The 14977-nt window shown below is 45.9% G+C and overlaps 1 protein-coding gene across 2 annotated transcripts in view; it reads right to left on the reverse strand.

Annotated features, from left to right (window-relative positions):
• The window catches only part of INSR (insulin receptor), a 143089-nt gene that overhangs the window by 12209 nt on the left and 115903 nt on the right, over positions 1 to 14977 (reverse strand). For both annotated transcript variants that reach the window (XM_068981365.1, XM_068981366.1), the window contains 3 exons: positions 13054 to 13328; positions 11998 to 12137; positions 5246 to 5405 (listed from right to left, as the gene is read on the reverse strand). In XM_068981365.1, coding sequence (XP_068837466.1) covers positions 5246 to 5405; positions 11998 to 12137; positions 13054 to 13328 — 575 coding nt within the window. The remainder of the gene's footprint in view (positions 1 to 5245; positions 5406 to 11997; positions 12138 to 13053; positions 13329 to 14977) is intronic.

Consider the following 14977-nt stretch of genomic DNA (forward strand, 5'->3'; position numbering starts at 1 on the left):
CTGGATCTCCTGTATTGGCAAGAGGATTCTTTATCCCTAAGCTACCAGATTAGAGATACCAAGAGATACCAAGGGAACATTTCATGCAAAGACAGTAAAGGACAGAAATGGTATGGACCTAACAGAAGCAGAAGATATTAAGAAGAGGTGGCAAGAATACACAGAAGAACTATACAAAAAAGATCTCCATGACCCAGATAATCATGATGGTGTGATCACTCACCTAGAGCCAGACATCCTGGAATGCGAAGTCAAGTGGGCCTTAGGAAGCATCAGTATGAACAAAGCTAGTGGAGGTGATGAAATTCCAGTTGAGCTATTTCAAACCCTGAAAGATGATGCTGTGAAAGTGCTGCACTCAATATGTCAGCAAATTTGGAAAACTCAGCAGTGGCCATAGGACTGGAAAAGGTCAGTTTTCACTCCAATCCCAAAGAAAGGCAATGCCAAAGAATGTTCAAACTACTGCACAATTGTACTTATCTCACATGCTAGCAAAGTAATGCTCAAAATTCTCCAAGTCAGGCTTCAGTAATACGTGAACTGTGAACTTTCAGATGTTCAAGTTGGATTTAGAAAAGGCAGAGGAACCAGAGATCAAATTGCCAACATCCGCTGGATCTTCAAAAAAGCAAGAGAGTTCCAGAAAAATATCTATTTTTGCTTTATTGACTATGCCCAAACCTTTGACTGTGTGGATCACAACAGACTGTAAAAAATCCTTAAAGAGATAGGAATACCAGACCACCTGACCTGCCTCCTGAGAAATCTGTAGGCAGGTCAAGAAGCAACAGTTTGAACTGAACATGGAACAACAAACAGATTGGTTTCAAATCGGGAAAGGAGTACGTCAAGGCTGTGTATTGTCACCAGGCTTATTTAACTTATATGCAGAGTACAGCATGTGAAATGCCAGGCTGGATGAAGCACTAGCTGGAATCAAGATTGCTGGGAGAAATATCAATAACCTCAGATACACAGATGACACCACCCTTATGGCAGAAAGTGAAGAAGAACTAAAACCTCTTGATGAAAGTGAAAGAGGAGAGTGAAAAAGTTGGCTTAAAACCCAACATTCAGAAAACTAAGATCATGGCATCTGGTTCCATCACTTCATGGCAAATAGATGGGAAAACAATGGAAACAGTGAGAGACTTTATTGTCTTGGGCTCCAAAATCACTGCAGATGGTGACTGCAGCCATGAAATTAAAAGACACTTGCTTGGAAGAAAAGCTATGACCAACCTAGACAGCATATTAAAAAACATTGCTTTACTAACAAAAATCCATCTAGTCAAAGCTATGGTTTTTCCAGTAGTCATCTATGGATGTGAGAGTTGGACTGTAAAGAAAGCTGAGCACCAAAGAATTGATCCTTTTGAACTGTGGTGTTGGAGAAGACTCTTGAGAGTCCCTTGGACTACAGCGAGACCCACCAGTCAATCCTAAAGGAAATCAGCCCTGAATATTCATTGGAAGGACTGATGCTGAAGCTGAAACTCCAATACTTTGGCCACCTGATGTGAAGAACCAACTAATTGGAAAAGACCCTGATACTGGGAAAGATTGAAGGCGGGAGGAGAAGGGGACAACAGAGGATGAGATGGTTGGATGGCACCACCGACATTATGGACATGAGTTTGAGACTCCAGGAGTTGGTGATGGACAGGGAGGCCTGGTGTGCTACAGTCCATGGGGTCGCAAAGAGTCGGACATGACTGAGCGACTGAACTGAACTGAAGCTACCAGGGAAGCCCTCAGAAGGTCCTGCTCTCTGTTTAATGCTCTGCTCTTCCTGTCTTGAAAATCTTGACACTTTTTAAACAAGGGACCACATCTTTTCAGTTTGCAGTGAACCCTTCCAATTAAATAGCTTATTTCAATCCCAGCAGTACCTCTGGCAGATGAAAAATCCATCAGAAGTGCCCTGCCTGTGCCAGGGGGTCGTCCCAAAGAACTAAACCAACTGAAGAAATGTTATGCAGCCTTAATTCTTTCTAATTCTCATGCAAGGCTGAATTGTCTGTAATTACAAATGCACCAATGTATTCAGACACTTCCAAGCCAAGGAAGAAAGTGAGTTCTGGGAAACCAGAGAAAGGACCTGGTCCTTCGGGTCTTTAATAGTAACAGTTTACAGAACACTTATGAACATACCAGGCACTGTTTGAAGTGCCCTGCCTGGGAGATCTTAGTTAATCATTCCATAAACCAAAGTGGCGGGGGTGGGGTGGGGGTGGTGTTAACATCAATGCCAGTTAACAGAATGGGACACAGGGGCTCAGAGAGGTGAGAATTCTTGCCCAGGTTTAAGAGCTGATTCATGGTGGAGCACAGATTTGAACCCAGGCCATCTCAGCAAGTTCTTGACCACTGCTCCATGCTCCCCTTAGGGGTCAGCTCTATCCGGAGACATCTTGTCCTCCTGGACCTCCCTGAATTGACAGCAAACTGCCTCCTTCCACGTGGAGAAAGCCTCTCTAAATATTTGATGACTGGATGTTGTTCAGTTGCTCAGTCATGTCTGACTCTTTGCGACCCCATGAACGGCAGCACGCCGGGTTTCCCTGTCCTTCACTGTCTCCCGGAGTTTGCTCAAATTCGTGTCCATTGAGTCGGTAATGTCATCCAACCATTTCATCCTCTGTCGCCGCCTTCTCCTCTTGCCCTCAATCTGTCCCAGCATCAGGGTCTTTTCCAATGACTCTTCACATCAGGTGGCCAAAGGAATGGAGATTCAGCTTCAGCATCAGTCCTTCCAATGAATACTCAGGGTTGGATGGGACATGACAAAAGGAAACCGTCTGATCATGTGCCGTAGTGGGCATGTCCCTCCTCCTTTTTCTTAGGAGGGGAAAGGTGGAGGCTCCCGATTGCCCAGCGCCCAGCACACCCGGGAGCCATGATGCCCACCCCACCCCACCTCTGCTTCCCAGACCCACAGACCAGTTCACTCCTGAGATTCCAGTGCCACCAGAACTAGGATTCAGGAAGGGAGGCAGCCAGGATGCAAAATTTGAGAGGAACTCTTGCTTTGGGCCATGCCAGGGCAGAGTCACCCCCAGAGGGTGAGTGCCTCTTTAAATTTTACACCCTGGGTGTCTTGCCAGCTTCCTTATTATTTAAGAAAGAGTTGTTAATCGAATGTGTTGAATATTTAATTCTCCATTGTTAGCTACTGTTAGTAAGCTGTGCTGAATTTCCTCAATCATTTATCTTTTGGTGACATCTCTGATCATTTCCTTAGGATGAATTTCTAGAGCCACCATTGCTGGCTGAAACAGTAAAAGCTTTTTTTTTTTGGATATATGTTATTAAAGGACTGTGGTTTAGGACTCACCCATCACGAAAAATAACACCCATGTGTCTGCACTCTTGGACAACACTGTGTGTAATTAAATAACAGAAACAAGAAAACACTTGCCAATTTGATAAGTTAAAAATTCTGTTTCATTTTGATCTGCTTTTTGTTTCCCTTTCAGTGTGGTTTTGAGTGAAGTTGGTCATTTTTTCCCTTATGTTTTCTATTTTTCTATTTCTTTTAGAATTGGCTATTTATATCCCTTGCTTATTTTTGTGTGAGGACATATATCTTTTACTCATAGGAGACATAGATACATACTCATTTTGTATTAAAGATATGAACTCTTTGTCAATGAGGTCACAAATATTTCCCCCATTTTGATAATTTCTTTTGAATTCTGTTCATGGTTTCCCTCTAAATCCTTGAAAAATCTGTGTTAGCAATGTCTTTGTTATTGGTGAAGCCCTTGGAACACACCTGAGTTTATGCTAAGAGATAAGATAGTTCGAGATGGGGGCTGGTCACTGGAAGACCATGCGTGTGATTAGAGGGGTTGGACTTTCACCCTGGCCTCCAGACAGGGGAGGGGGTTTGGAGATGGAGTTCAGTCATGTGGTTAATGACTTGATCAATCTCACCGATCTAATGAAACCCCCAAAACAACTCTGTTCACCAAGGCTCAGAGAAGCTTCCTGGCTGGTGGGCACATTGATATGCCAGGATGGTGCTGTGATGAGTCCTGATTCCACGGAGAGAAGACACAGGAGCCACGTCTTCCAGTCCCCTCTTGGCCCGCGCCCTATGTGGCTCTTTATCTGAGTGGTCCTGACTTACATCTTTTACAATAAAGCCCACTGTCCCACAGCTTTTTCCTGAGTTCTATGAGCCTTTAGGTTGTTGTTCGGTCATTTAGTCCTGTCTGACTCTTTACGACCCCATGGACTGCCAGGCTTCCTTGTCCTTCACTATCTCCTGGAGTTTGCTGAAACTCATGCCCATTGAGTTGATGATGCCATCCAATCATCTCATCCTCTGTTGTCTCCTTCTACTCCTGCCCTCAATCTTTCCCAAAATCAGAGTCTTCTCTAGCAAGTAACTAAATCTGAGGGGGTTGTGATAACCCCCAGATTTGTAGCCAACCAGTCAGAAGTGCAGGTGGCCTGGAGAACCCTCAAGCTTGCACCTGGCATCTGAGGTGAGGGTAGTTTTGGTGGGAACCATACTCTTTAACTTGACCAGAACCAGCCCAGCAGGAATCCCTTTCCACTTTCCACAGTCTCACCAAGCCTGGTAGATGAAAATCCAGCCAACTAAGCAGAAGCTCTATCTGCCCCCCTCCCACCCAAGTTTCCACTCTTCCTGGTCTAGAATTGCCCCTCCTTCTAAGCGTCTGGGTTCCTACACCCACTGGTCTGTCCCCTCTTGCACATTCTTCCAGGTTTCAGCCAAGACGTTCCCGCCTCCAGGAAGCACTCCCTGACCAGCTCAGCTCTCCCCATCTCTCCCTATTCTACTATCCACAGTGTGTCCAGCTCGCTCAATGGCAGCCCTTCCTGCCAGCACGCCCAAGGCTGAGTAGATAAGCTCCCACATACTCCCTTGGAGGACATGGCCCATCTGAAGACAAAGATGGAGACCCCAATAACAGGCGCTAATGTGCTTATCACACGTGCCCTGTGCCAGCCACTTGACATTCATGATGTCACTGAAGCCTCCCTTCAGTGGTGGTCCTAGTATTATACCCATAGTCAGATGAGAAAGCATGGGTTTAGAGAGGGCAAGCATCTTGCCCTGGTCACACAGCAGCAGCTGGTGGACCCTGAGGTCAAGTCAGAGGCAGTACCCACAGCCTCCGGGCTTCCCCAAACATCCTCTGAAACGCCCTGCTAGGCCCAGCACCAAGCACAGACTCTACCGGTCGAAGGGGCCGTGCAGACTTACAATAGTCTGTCACGTAGAAGTAGGTGGCTTCCGTCCAAGACCCATTGCCTGCCAGGGAGGTGGCCCGAACTCGCACGCTGTAATTCCCAGGCAGCAGCCCGCGCAGCCGGCAGCCGCGCTCCAGAGCATAATGCCGGCGGGAGACGCAGAGGTGCAGCTCCTGAAAGACAAAGATCCCACTCAGAAAAAACATGGAGGCAGTGAGGCATAAACACTGCAACATGTGAGTGACTTTGAGCCTCGTGGAATTCCCGAACCGTAGCTCTATGGATAAGGCACAGATAGAGAGGTTAATGGGGAGAAGGCAATGGCAACCCGCTCCAGTACTCTTGCCTGGAAAATCCCATGGACGGAGGAGCCTGGTAGGCTGCAGTCCACGGGGTGGCTAAGAGTCAGGCACGACTGAGCGACTTCACTTTCACTTTTCACTTTCCTGCATTGGAGAAGGAAATGGCAACCCACTCCAGTATTCTTGCCTGGAGAATCCCAGGGACAGAGGAGCCTAATGGGCTGCTGTCTACGGGGTGGCACAGAGTCAGACACTACTGAAGTGACTTAGCAGCAGCAGCAGCAGCAGAGAGATTATCGGGCTTCCCTGGTGGCTCTGAGGGTAAAGAATCCACTTGCAATGCAAGGGACCCAGCTTTGACCCCTGGATCAGGAAGATCCCCTGGAGAAGGGAATGGCAATCCACTCCAGTATTCTTGCCTGGAGAAACCCATGGACAGAGGAGCCTGGCAGGCTACAGTCTATGGGGTCACAAAGAGTCTGACACAAATGAGCAGCTAACACACACACACACACATATACATGAGCTACTATTTTTCTTTTGAATATTTTTCAACTGTTTGAAGATGTAAAAGTGATTCTTAGTTCATGAGCTGTACAAAAACAGGCATTGCATAAGTAGTTTGTCTTCTGCTGCTGGGGGAGTTGAAATGACTTGTCCCAGATCTCATAGCTGGTCATTGGCAGGGCAGCCCTTGAACCCAGAACTGTCTGGCTCCAAAACCACCAACTGCCTGGCTGCCTTGAAACCCCCACGGAGTATTTTCACCAGGACTCCAGGAGGGCAGGAAAGAAGGAACTCAGATCTCCTAAATCACCTAAGAACCAAACAGATACATGGAGTTAATGTCTTAAGGACAAATTTTAAAACAGCTTCCTTCTCACAATGTAGCCTTTTGATTTACTTATTAAAAGAGTTTGTGTGTGTGTGTGTGTGTGTGTGTGTGTGTATGCACACTCATGCACACATTCAGTCATCTCCAACTCTTTGTGACCCCGTGGACTGTAGCCCGTCAGGCTCGTCTCTTCATGGGATTTCCCAGGCAAAAATACTGGAGTGAGTTGCCAATTCCTTCTCCAGGGGGATCTAAAAGAGTTGGGATCTACTTAAATGTCTGGAAAGAAGGGTAGAGATAAGTAAGTATACACACCCCAGCAATTAACATGTAAAAAGAAAGAAACCCAGGGCTTATTAGAAGAAGCATAAGGCTCACTGGGAAATATGATCATGAAACCTGTAAGCGTCGGCCAGTTTTAAAACTTTCCAAAACAGCTCCAAGTTCATAGTGCATGCAGGGAACTGGACTGGAAAATTTCAGGAGGGAGTGGGAGGAGGGAGAGAAACGTAAAAACTCCCGTGCTTATCATGTGATAATAACAGCAAGAAAACAGATCAGGCTAGTGGTAGGAGTGGGGAAGTCTAGTCCAAAGGTTCTTCCAAGTCGAATGAGTCACCAAGTGGAAAGGGACAAATAAGCAAATATAGAAACCAAAGGGAGCTGCTATCCGAGGGGAAAGGGAAAATATAGCCTCCAGGGCTGGTCGGGTACCTCGAGGGGTGAGGACAGAGAAGGGAGCCTGATGGAAGGAACTAGAGACACCAAAAAAAGAAAAAAAACACCAAGAAGCAAGTCTGATGAAGAGTGAAGAAGCCAATTACAGAAAAGTTTGTGCAAACAATGGGGGGAAAAAATGGCTCAAAACTGCAAAAACATGCTGAGGCAAAGATGTTAAGTGTACAGAAACTGAAAATCGATGCTCTTTCCACGGAGATGGTTCCTGGGTCCAGGGTGTCCCAGGATGGGAGGGGAAATGGTGAGGGGAGAAATGACTGATGCAAAGTTCAAGAAGAGGGAGAATCAAAAACAATGGTGATTTTGGCTGTTCAACTAGCAAATAAGAGGGGAAAAGATGACCTCCCACCAAATGCTGGAGAGAATTTTGTAAACCTGGCAAAATTACATCCCACCAGTACAACTGGTGTAAAAAACTTTTTTTTAACTTTACTTTTTACTTTATCAAGGGTTTCCCAGGTGGTACAGTGGTAAAGAACCTGCCTGCCAATACAAGAGTTGCCAGAGTCATGGGTTCAATCCCTGGGTAGGGAAGATTCCCTGTAAGAGGAAATGGCAATCCACTGCAGTATTCTTGCCTGAAAAATCCCATAGACAGAGGAGCCTGGTGGGCTACAGTCCACAGGGTCGCAAAGTCAGACACAACTGAGCAACTGAGCATCCACACACATTATTCAAAGCAATGCTAGACAACTAAAGAAAATGGAAATAAGAGACCAGTTTTGTTCATGAGGAGTTGTTTTTTTTTTTCTTTTAAGGTATTACAACCTCTCACTCCTAACTTTCCCTCCAACTCCCTGTTCCCCTAAAGAGCAAATAGGGCTGGTCTGTCTGGGATCAGGGTCAGGCAGAGATTTTGGTGGGGATTGGTGGTAGGGATTCCTACTGGTGATCCTTGGGTTCCAGAAATGAGCGAGGCAGGCCAGCAACGGTGGCTGGGAGAAGTTAGGCTTGGGTCCAGTGCCAATAGGGTAACCCATGTTATATTGGGATGCAAGAATTTAGTGTTCAAACCTGTGAAGTGAAGTGAAAGTCACTCAATCATGTCCAACTCTTTGAGACCCCATGGACTATAGAGTCCATGGAATTCTCCAGGTCACAGTACTGGAGTGGGTAGCCATTCTCTTCTCCAGGGAATCTTCCCAACCCAGGGATGGAACCCAGGTGTCCCACATTGCAGGCAGATTCTTTATCAGCTGAGCCACCAGGGAAGCCCCACTGGTGACCTTTGGGTTCCAGAAATGAGAGAGGCAGGCCAGCAACGGTGGCTGGGAGAAGGGCTGGATCCAGTGCCAATAGGGTAATACCTGTCCCAGTTTACCCATGTTATACTGGGGTGCGGGACTTTAGTGTTCAAATCTGGGAAATTCCAGGCAAATGAGGCCACAGTAGCACAGACCTGTCTTCATAGAGACAGAAAGCAGATTAGTGATTGCCAAGGGCTGGAGACATTACTTTGCCAACAAAGGTCCGTCTAGTCAAGGCTATGGTTTTTCCAGTGGTCACGTATGGATGTGAGAGTTGGACTGTGAAGAAGGCTGAGCGCTGAAGAATTGATGCTTTTGAACTGTGGTGTTGGAGAAGACTCTTGAGAGTCCCTTGGACTGCAAGGAGATCCAACCAGTCCATTCTAGAGGAGATCAGCCCTGGGTGATCTTTGGAAGGAATGATGCTGAAGCTGAAACTCCAGTACTTTGGCTACCTCATGCAAAGAATTGACTCATTGGAAAAGACTCTGATGCTGGGAGGGATTGGGGGCAGGAGGAGAAGGGGACGACAGAGGATGAGATGGCTGGATGGCATCACCAACTTGATGGACGTGAGTCTGAGTGAACTCTGGGAGTTGGTGATGGACAGGGAGACCTGGCGTGCTGAGATTCATGGGGTCGCGAAGAGTCGGACACGACTGAGCAACTGAACTGAACTGAACTGAAGGGCTGGAGGGAAAGGAAGTAGGAAAGATTGGGGGTTTAATGGCTGGAGGTGGAGGTAGGCTTTCTTTGAGAAGTGATGCAAATGTTCTGGAATTGTGGTGATAGTAGCACAACTCCGTAACTATATTACAAATCACTGCATTGTACTAATATGTGTTCAGTTCAGTTCAGTTCAGTCGCTCAGTTGTGTCCAACTCTTTGCAACCCCATGGCCTGCAGCACACCAGGCCTCCCTGTCCATAACCAACTCCCAGAGTTCACTCAAACTCACGTCCACTGAGTCGGTGGTGCCATCCAACCATCTCATCTCTGTCGTCCCCTTCTCCTCCCACCTTCAATCTTTCTCAGCTTCAGGGTCTTTTCAAATGAGTCAGCTCTCTGCATTATTATGTGTTAAGTGGTTGTATTTTACCATGTGTGAAGGTATCTCAATTAAGCTGTTATTTAAAAACCCTTATGCCTAAGCCAATCAGCACACAGCACTGTCCTGGTCATATGACTGGGTGTCATGTGACCTCAGCCTGGCTGGAAATGATGGGACATAGACTCTCTTCTTCCAGGCTTGGTGCTGAGAGAATGTGAGGGTTGGAACCTCTAAAATCACAGGACAGCCAGGAGCTACTGGGCTCACTGCAAGGACCCTTGAAACACAAAAGATCCAAAGGAATCTGGATCTAGCTGTGCCTGAACTCCATAAGCTGGTTATGGAAGCTAATAAGCTTCCTTTTTGTCATAAGTTACTTTCGTGGCTGCTGGCGGAAGATGAAGAGTAACCGCTTAGAGAATCTAAAATCCAGAGCTGGAAATTTCAGACTCCTCCTAATACTGGACCATGATCACCCCCAACATAAAAACTTTAAAAGGCTGTATATCCACCAGTTTTATGTATGCACCATCTTCTGTGTATCCATTCTCCAATGGGTGGACATCTAGTGGCTTGCACTTTTTGTTAGTGATGAAATTCTTATGCATAAAGCTTTGCGACCCACCCAAATCTGAACTATTTCGTTAGAACAAATGGGATTAATATATATGGGATGAGATATTAAATCACCTGTGCACTAGTGGCTCCCTGTGAACCGTGCCTCCCTTTACACACCCCCGAAGGCTCCCCTCCCACACTGATTCTGGGCTCGGCCACTAGGCTCACGCTGGTGCATATTTTTCCTTGACAACTGTTTCTCTTGACAACGGTCTGCAGGACATATAAAAACAGGCCAGGGGCCAGTTTGGCCCATAGATCATAGTTTGCTGATTTCAGTTCTAAATCATCATCAAAGCTGAATATCTGAGCATCCAGAGATGTGGTCCCAGGAGGGATCAACAGATGGAGGTCCATTTGTCATCTCTGGCTTGGGGAAACCGAGCTGTGCCCACCAACCTCTGTTGCATGCGTGCTAAGTCAGTTGTGTCTGACTCTGCGACCCCATGGACTGTAGCCCACCAGGCTCCTTTACCCATGGGATTCTCCAGGCAAGAAATCTGGAGTGGGTTGCCATGCCTTCCTCCAGGGGATCTCCCCGACCCAGGGATCTAACCCACATCTCCTGCAGCTCCTACATTGCAGGCAGATTCTTTACCGCTGAGCCACTGGGGAAGCCAACAACCACTGTTAGGGGTTGGCAAACTAGAGCCCACAGGCTGAATCTGGTCCACTGCTTGATATTGTTAATAAAGTTTTATTGGCAAACGGCGATGCCCATTCATTTTCATTCTGTGTCTGCTTTGAAGTCTATTCGCCTCCCTAAATTTCCATTCTCTCAGCCGTAAAGGGAGACACTCACCAGCAGACTCTACTTTGTAGGGTCACCGTGAGGTATAAACGGATCACTGCAAAGGGCTCAATTGATGGCAGGGTACACCCTCTGGGTCAGCTCAGGGAGGTGACTGGATGTCTGAAGTCATCCAGTAAATGGGAGAAGTGGCCCCAATCAATCCAGGCCTCAGCAGTGCCTTTCTGGGCTGTGTGCATGCTCAGTCGCTCAGGCATGTCTGGCTCTTTGCAACCCCATGGACTGTAGCCTGCCAGACTCCTCTGTCCATGGGATTCTCCAGGCAAGAATCCCGGAGTGGGTTACCATGTCCTCCTCCAGGGAAGCCTTCCAGACCCAGGGATCAAGCCTGCATCTCCTGTGTCTTCTACATTGGCAGGAGGATTCTTTACCACGGAGCCACAAGGCAGACAACAAGCCATATCAGAGGATAGAGACTTGCCCCACAGTGGTTACTAGCTTAGAACGGGGGCCAGCAAAGCCAGCCTGCTTGGTGCCTGTTTTTGCAAATAAAGTTTTAATGGCACACAACCATACCTCTTCATTTACGTATTATCTACACGTGGCTTTCACAACGCAAAGGCAGAATTGAGTAGCTGCAGACACCATCTGACCACAAAGCCAAACATGTTTTGGATCTGGACCCTTACAGAAAGAATTGCCAACCCCGGGATTACAACATCAGATAGCCCTGGGTTCAAATCCTGATTCTATTCTTATAAACCTTGGACGCAATTTAAATTCTGGATGCCTCAGTCAGTACCAAGCTCATTGGATTTTCTGAGGATTTATTGTACTTCATTGATCCCAAGAGACATATTATTTCTACATTTGACATTTCTGAAATCTGAATGCATCTTACAGTTAGAATGGGCAGCACCTTTTTCTTTCTGAGCAGTCTGTGAGAATAACAGGGCTTCTTATCATGTGAGATGTGGTAAAACTGGATAAATGAGATATCATGTACAAAGCATTTAGCATGCATGGGGCATACAGTCCTGGGGAGAGTTTAGCTACAATAAGATGTTGGACCTGATCTATCTCCCTGGAAAGTCATATATCAAGGCTTTGAGCCTTCATGACAAAGTATCTAATGAGAGAAGCACAGGAGCCAGAATTCACGAAAAGGAAGGAGGTACCACTAACAGCCTTGAAGGCACATCCCCAGGCATCACGGATCTTACCTCCTCGCCGTATCGTCGGTAACTCACTTCATACAGCACAATCAGACCGTTGGGTTCCTTGGGCTCCTGCCACATCAAGTGAACGACGTTGTTCTCGAAGATTTCATGGGTCACGGGGCCGACAATATCATCTGCCTTGGCTGTAAGGAGCAGTGATTAGTGTTGGGGACTGGATCCCTGGATCAAACCCCACCTCCACCACTGAGCAGCTGAGCAACCTTAAATTGGTTGTGTAACTGTGTTCCATTTCCCTTATTGGAGACTGGACATTCTCATGGAATTCTTTACATATTTATTTCTGTCTATCCATCTATCTATCTATTTATGTATCTATTGATCTATCATACATACTGTTGGTTAGTTTTCTCTGGAGAACCCTAATATACTATATATATATATATACACACACACACACACACACACACTCACTATATGTTTGTATTTCTTAATTTCACTTTATTTTTCTTATGACTCACATACAGAAAAAGAGTCAGACACAACTTAGCAACTAAACAACAACTAGAAAGATGATTATAGTTAACAGTGTATATGTGTGACTCTTTTGCAACCCCATGAGCTGTAGTCCACCAGGCTCCTTTGTCCATGGAATTCTCCAGGCAAGAATACTGGAGTGGGTTGCCAGTCCCTTCTTCAGGGGATCTTCCCAACCCAGGGATCAAACCCAGGTCTCCTGAACTGCAAGCAGATTCTTTACTGTCTGAGCCACCAGGGAAGCACAAAGTAATAATGCTGTGTTTTATACTTAAAAGCTGCTAAGAGAGTAGATCGGAAATTTTCTCACCACAAACAAGAAGTGGTAATTTTGTGCCCTGATGGCGATGTTAGCTAATGCTATTGTGGTAAAGATTTTGCAACGTATAATGGAGCGAACCAACACATTGTACACCTGAAATTTACAAAATGTATTATGTCCACTGCATCTCAGGGGAAAATGAAACACGATGAAGGCAAATAAAGTCTCACGCATGCTGCCTGGAGAGTGGAGAGCTTGCTTGGTTAGCCTGTGTCCCTTGGCTCTGCGACGAGTCGACCTACCTTCAGGCATGGTCCTGGCGCTGACATAGGCAGCCACGCTACACCTCTCCTCGGGGGAATCTTGGTTGCAAGCCTGAAGCTCGATGCGATACCCAGTAAAGTGACGCAGGCCGGAGATGACCAGCGACTCCTTGTTCACCACTTTCTCGAAGGGTCTGTGCTCCTCTGAGCTCGTGGGTGGGCTGGTGGAGGAGCTACTGGGGAACCCCAGAACAGTGGGCACGGCTGCTGTCACGTTCCCCACGTCACCAAGGGCTCTGCGTTTCCTCGAAGGCCTGTCATGACAGGAGGACACACCTGGTCATACAATCACCATCTCTGAAAAAATGCTACTGGAGAATAAAAGGTTTAAAACCAAAGACTGAGATGCAGCGAGATTCAAGGGGAGGAGCGTGTAGATTACAATGTAAATTTCCAGGAATGATAACCCAGAGTTGCTTTTAAAGAAGACGCCCTCCTAGGCATCACGTCAGGCAAGCCCACCCCAAGAGAGGAGTGGGGAGGCTCTGGGACCACCCATGGTAGACACACCAATATTCCCCTCAACATGCTTAATTTCAGATTTTCATTTTGCAGATGAATAGTCCAGCCAGAGTCAGTGTCAAAAATGAGATGCCAAAAGTGTGTAAGAGTCTAGCCCTGCCAAATGATTCAAGCTACTTGACACCATCACCAGTTTAACCAGGAGAAATACATCTTCTTATTCTTAGGACCCTTTAGGACAATGGCATAATCTAAGTGATTAAACTTCAATCCTTGGTAAAAAAGATATCTTAACACTCAGGTTACTAAGGGTAACTCCCAAAATTGCCTATGAGGTCGGCACATTTTCTCCCCATTAAAAGATATACGAAGAAAAATGTTAATAGCCTAAAAAATTTTAAATCCAAAAAGAAAGGTATAAAGAAAATTTGAATTCCTTAGCATTCCACTGACTGCTATGTCCGTTAGGCAATTATTTTTTCTGTGAATGCTACATATGGGTATAATGGGGGAATCAAGTTAGTTCTATAATCCACCTGGCTCACTTGTATTAGAAGCAATCTCAAATATTTTCCTGAAAACATAATGTCTCAAATAGGATGGAATTTACTTTTTTTTTTCTTCTTCTTCAACTTGAAGATATTCCCTCCTTGTTATGAAAGTGCCACATGCTCATTGCAGAAAACTTGGAAACCTATAGAATATTCCATTTAATGCAAGAACCATAATTTACTTAGTCATCCTCCAATTTTTAAAATATAAGCATATTCCCAATTTTTTTGCTATTATAAATATTACTGTGATCATTGTCCAAGTGTCTCATTAGTTCCTAAAAGTAGGTTCTAAGAAATTATTAGATTATGCCTCTTCATACCTATGGCTAAATTGCTACCCTCCAGACCCTTTAAACTGACTTGTGGTCACACCCATAAAGGGGCTTCCCAGGTGGCAATAGTGGTAAAAAAAAAAAAACCCGCCTGTCAATGCAGGAGATGAGACGCGGGTTCAATCCCTGAGTCGGGAAGATCCCTCAGAGGAGGGCATGGCAACCGACCCCAGGATTCTTGCCTGGAGAATCCCATGGACAGAGGGGATTGGCAGGCTACAGTCCATAGGATCCCAAAGAGTTAGACACGACTGAAGCAGCTTAGCACACAGATATATCTGCTGCCTCTTTGTTTATTTACATTGTACCTACTTTCTGAAACTCTCATTCTAAGAGTTTCAGGGTTGATTTTCTCAGGTTTTCAAGGAATACTCTTGGATAAAGGGTCAGTAAACTTGTCACATAAATGCTAGATAGTAAATATTTTGGGTTTTGCCAGACGTGTGTTTTTTGTCACAGCTGTTCAACTTGCAGTGGCTTTCAAGCCATGGCAGCTTGAAAACAGCCAGAGACAAGATGTACACAAGTGGGCGTGGCTACATTCCAATAAAACTT

Source organism: Capricornis sumatraensis, chromosome 9, assembly GCF_032405125.1.
Source record: "Capricornis sumatraensis isolate serow.1 chromosome 9, serow.2, whole genome shotgun sequence".
Taxonomy (NCBI): Eukaryota; Metazoa; Chordata; class Mammalia; order Artiodactyla; family Bovidae; genus Capricornis; species Capricornis sumatraensis.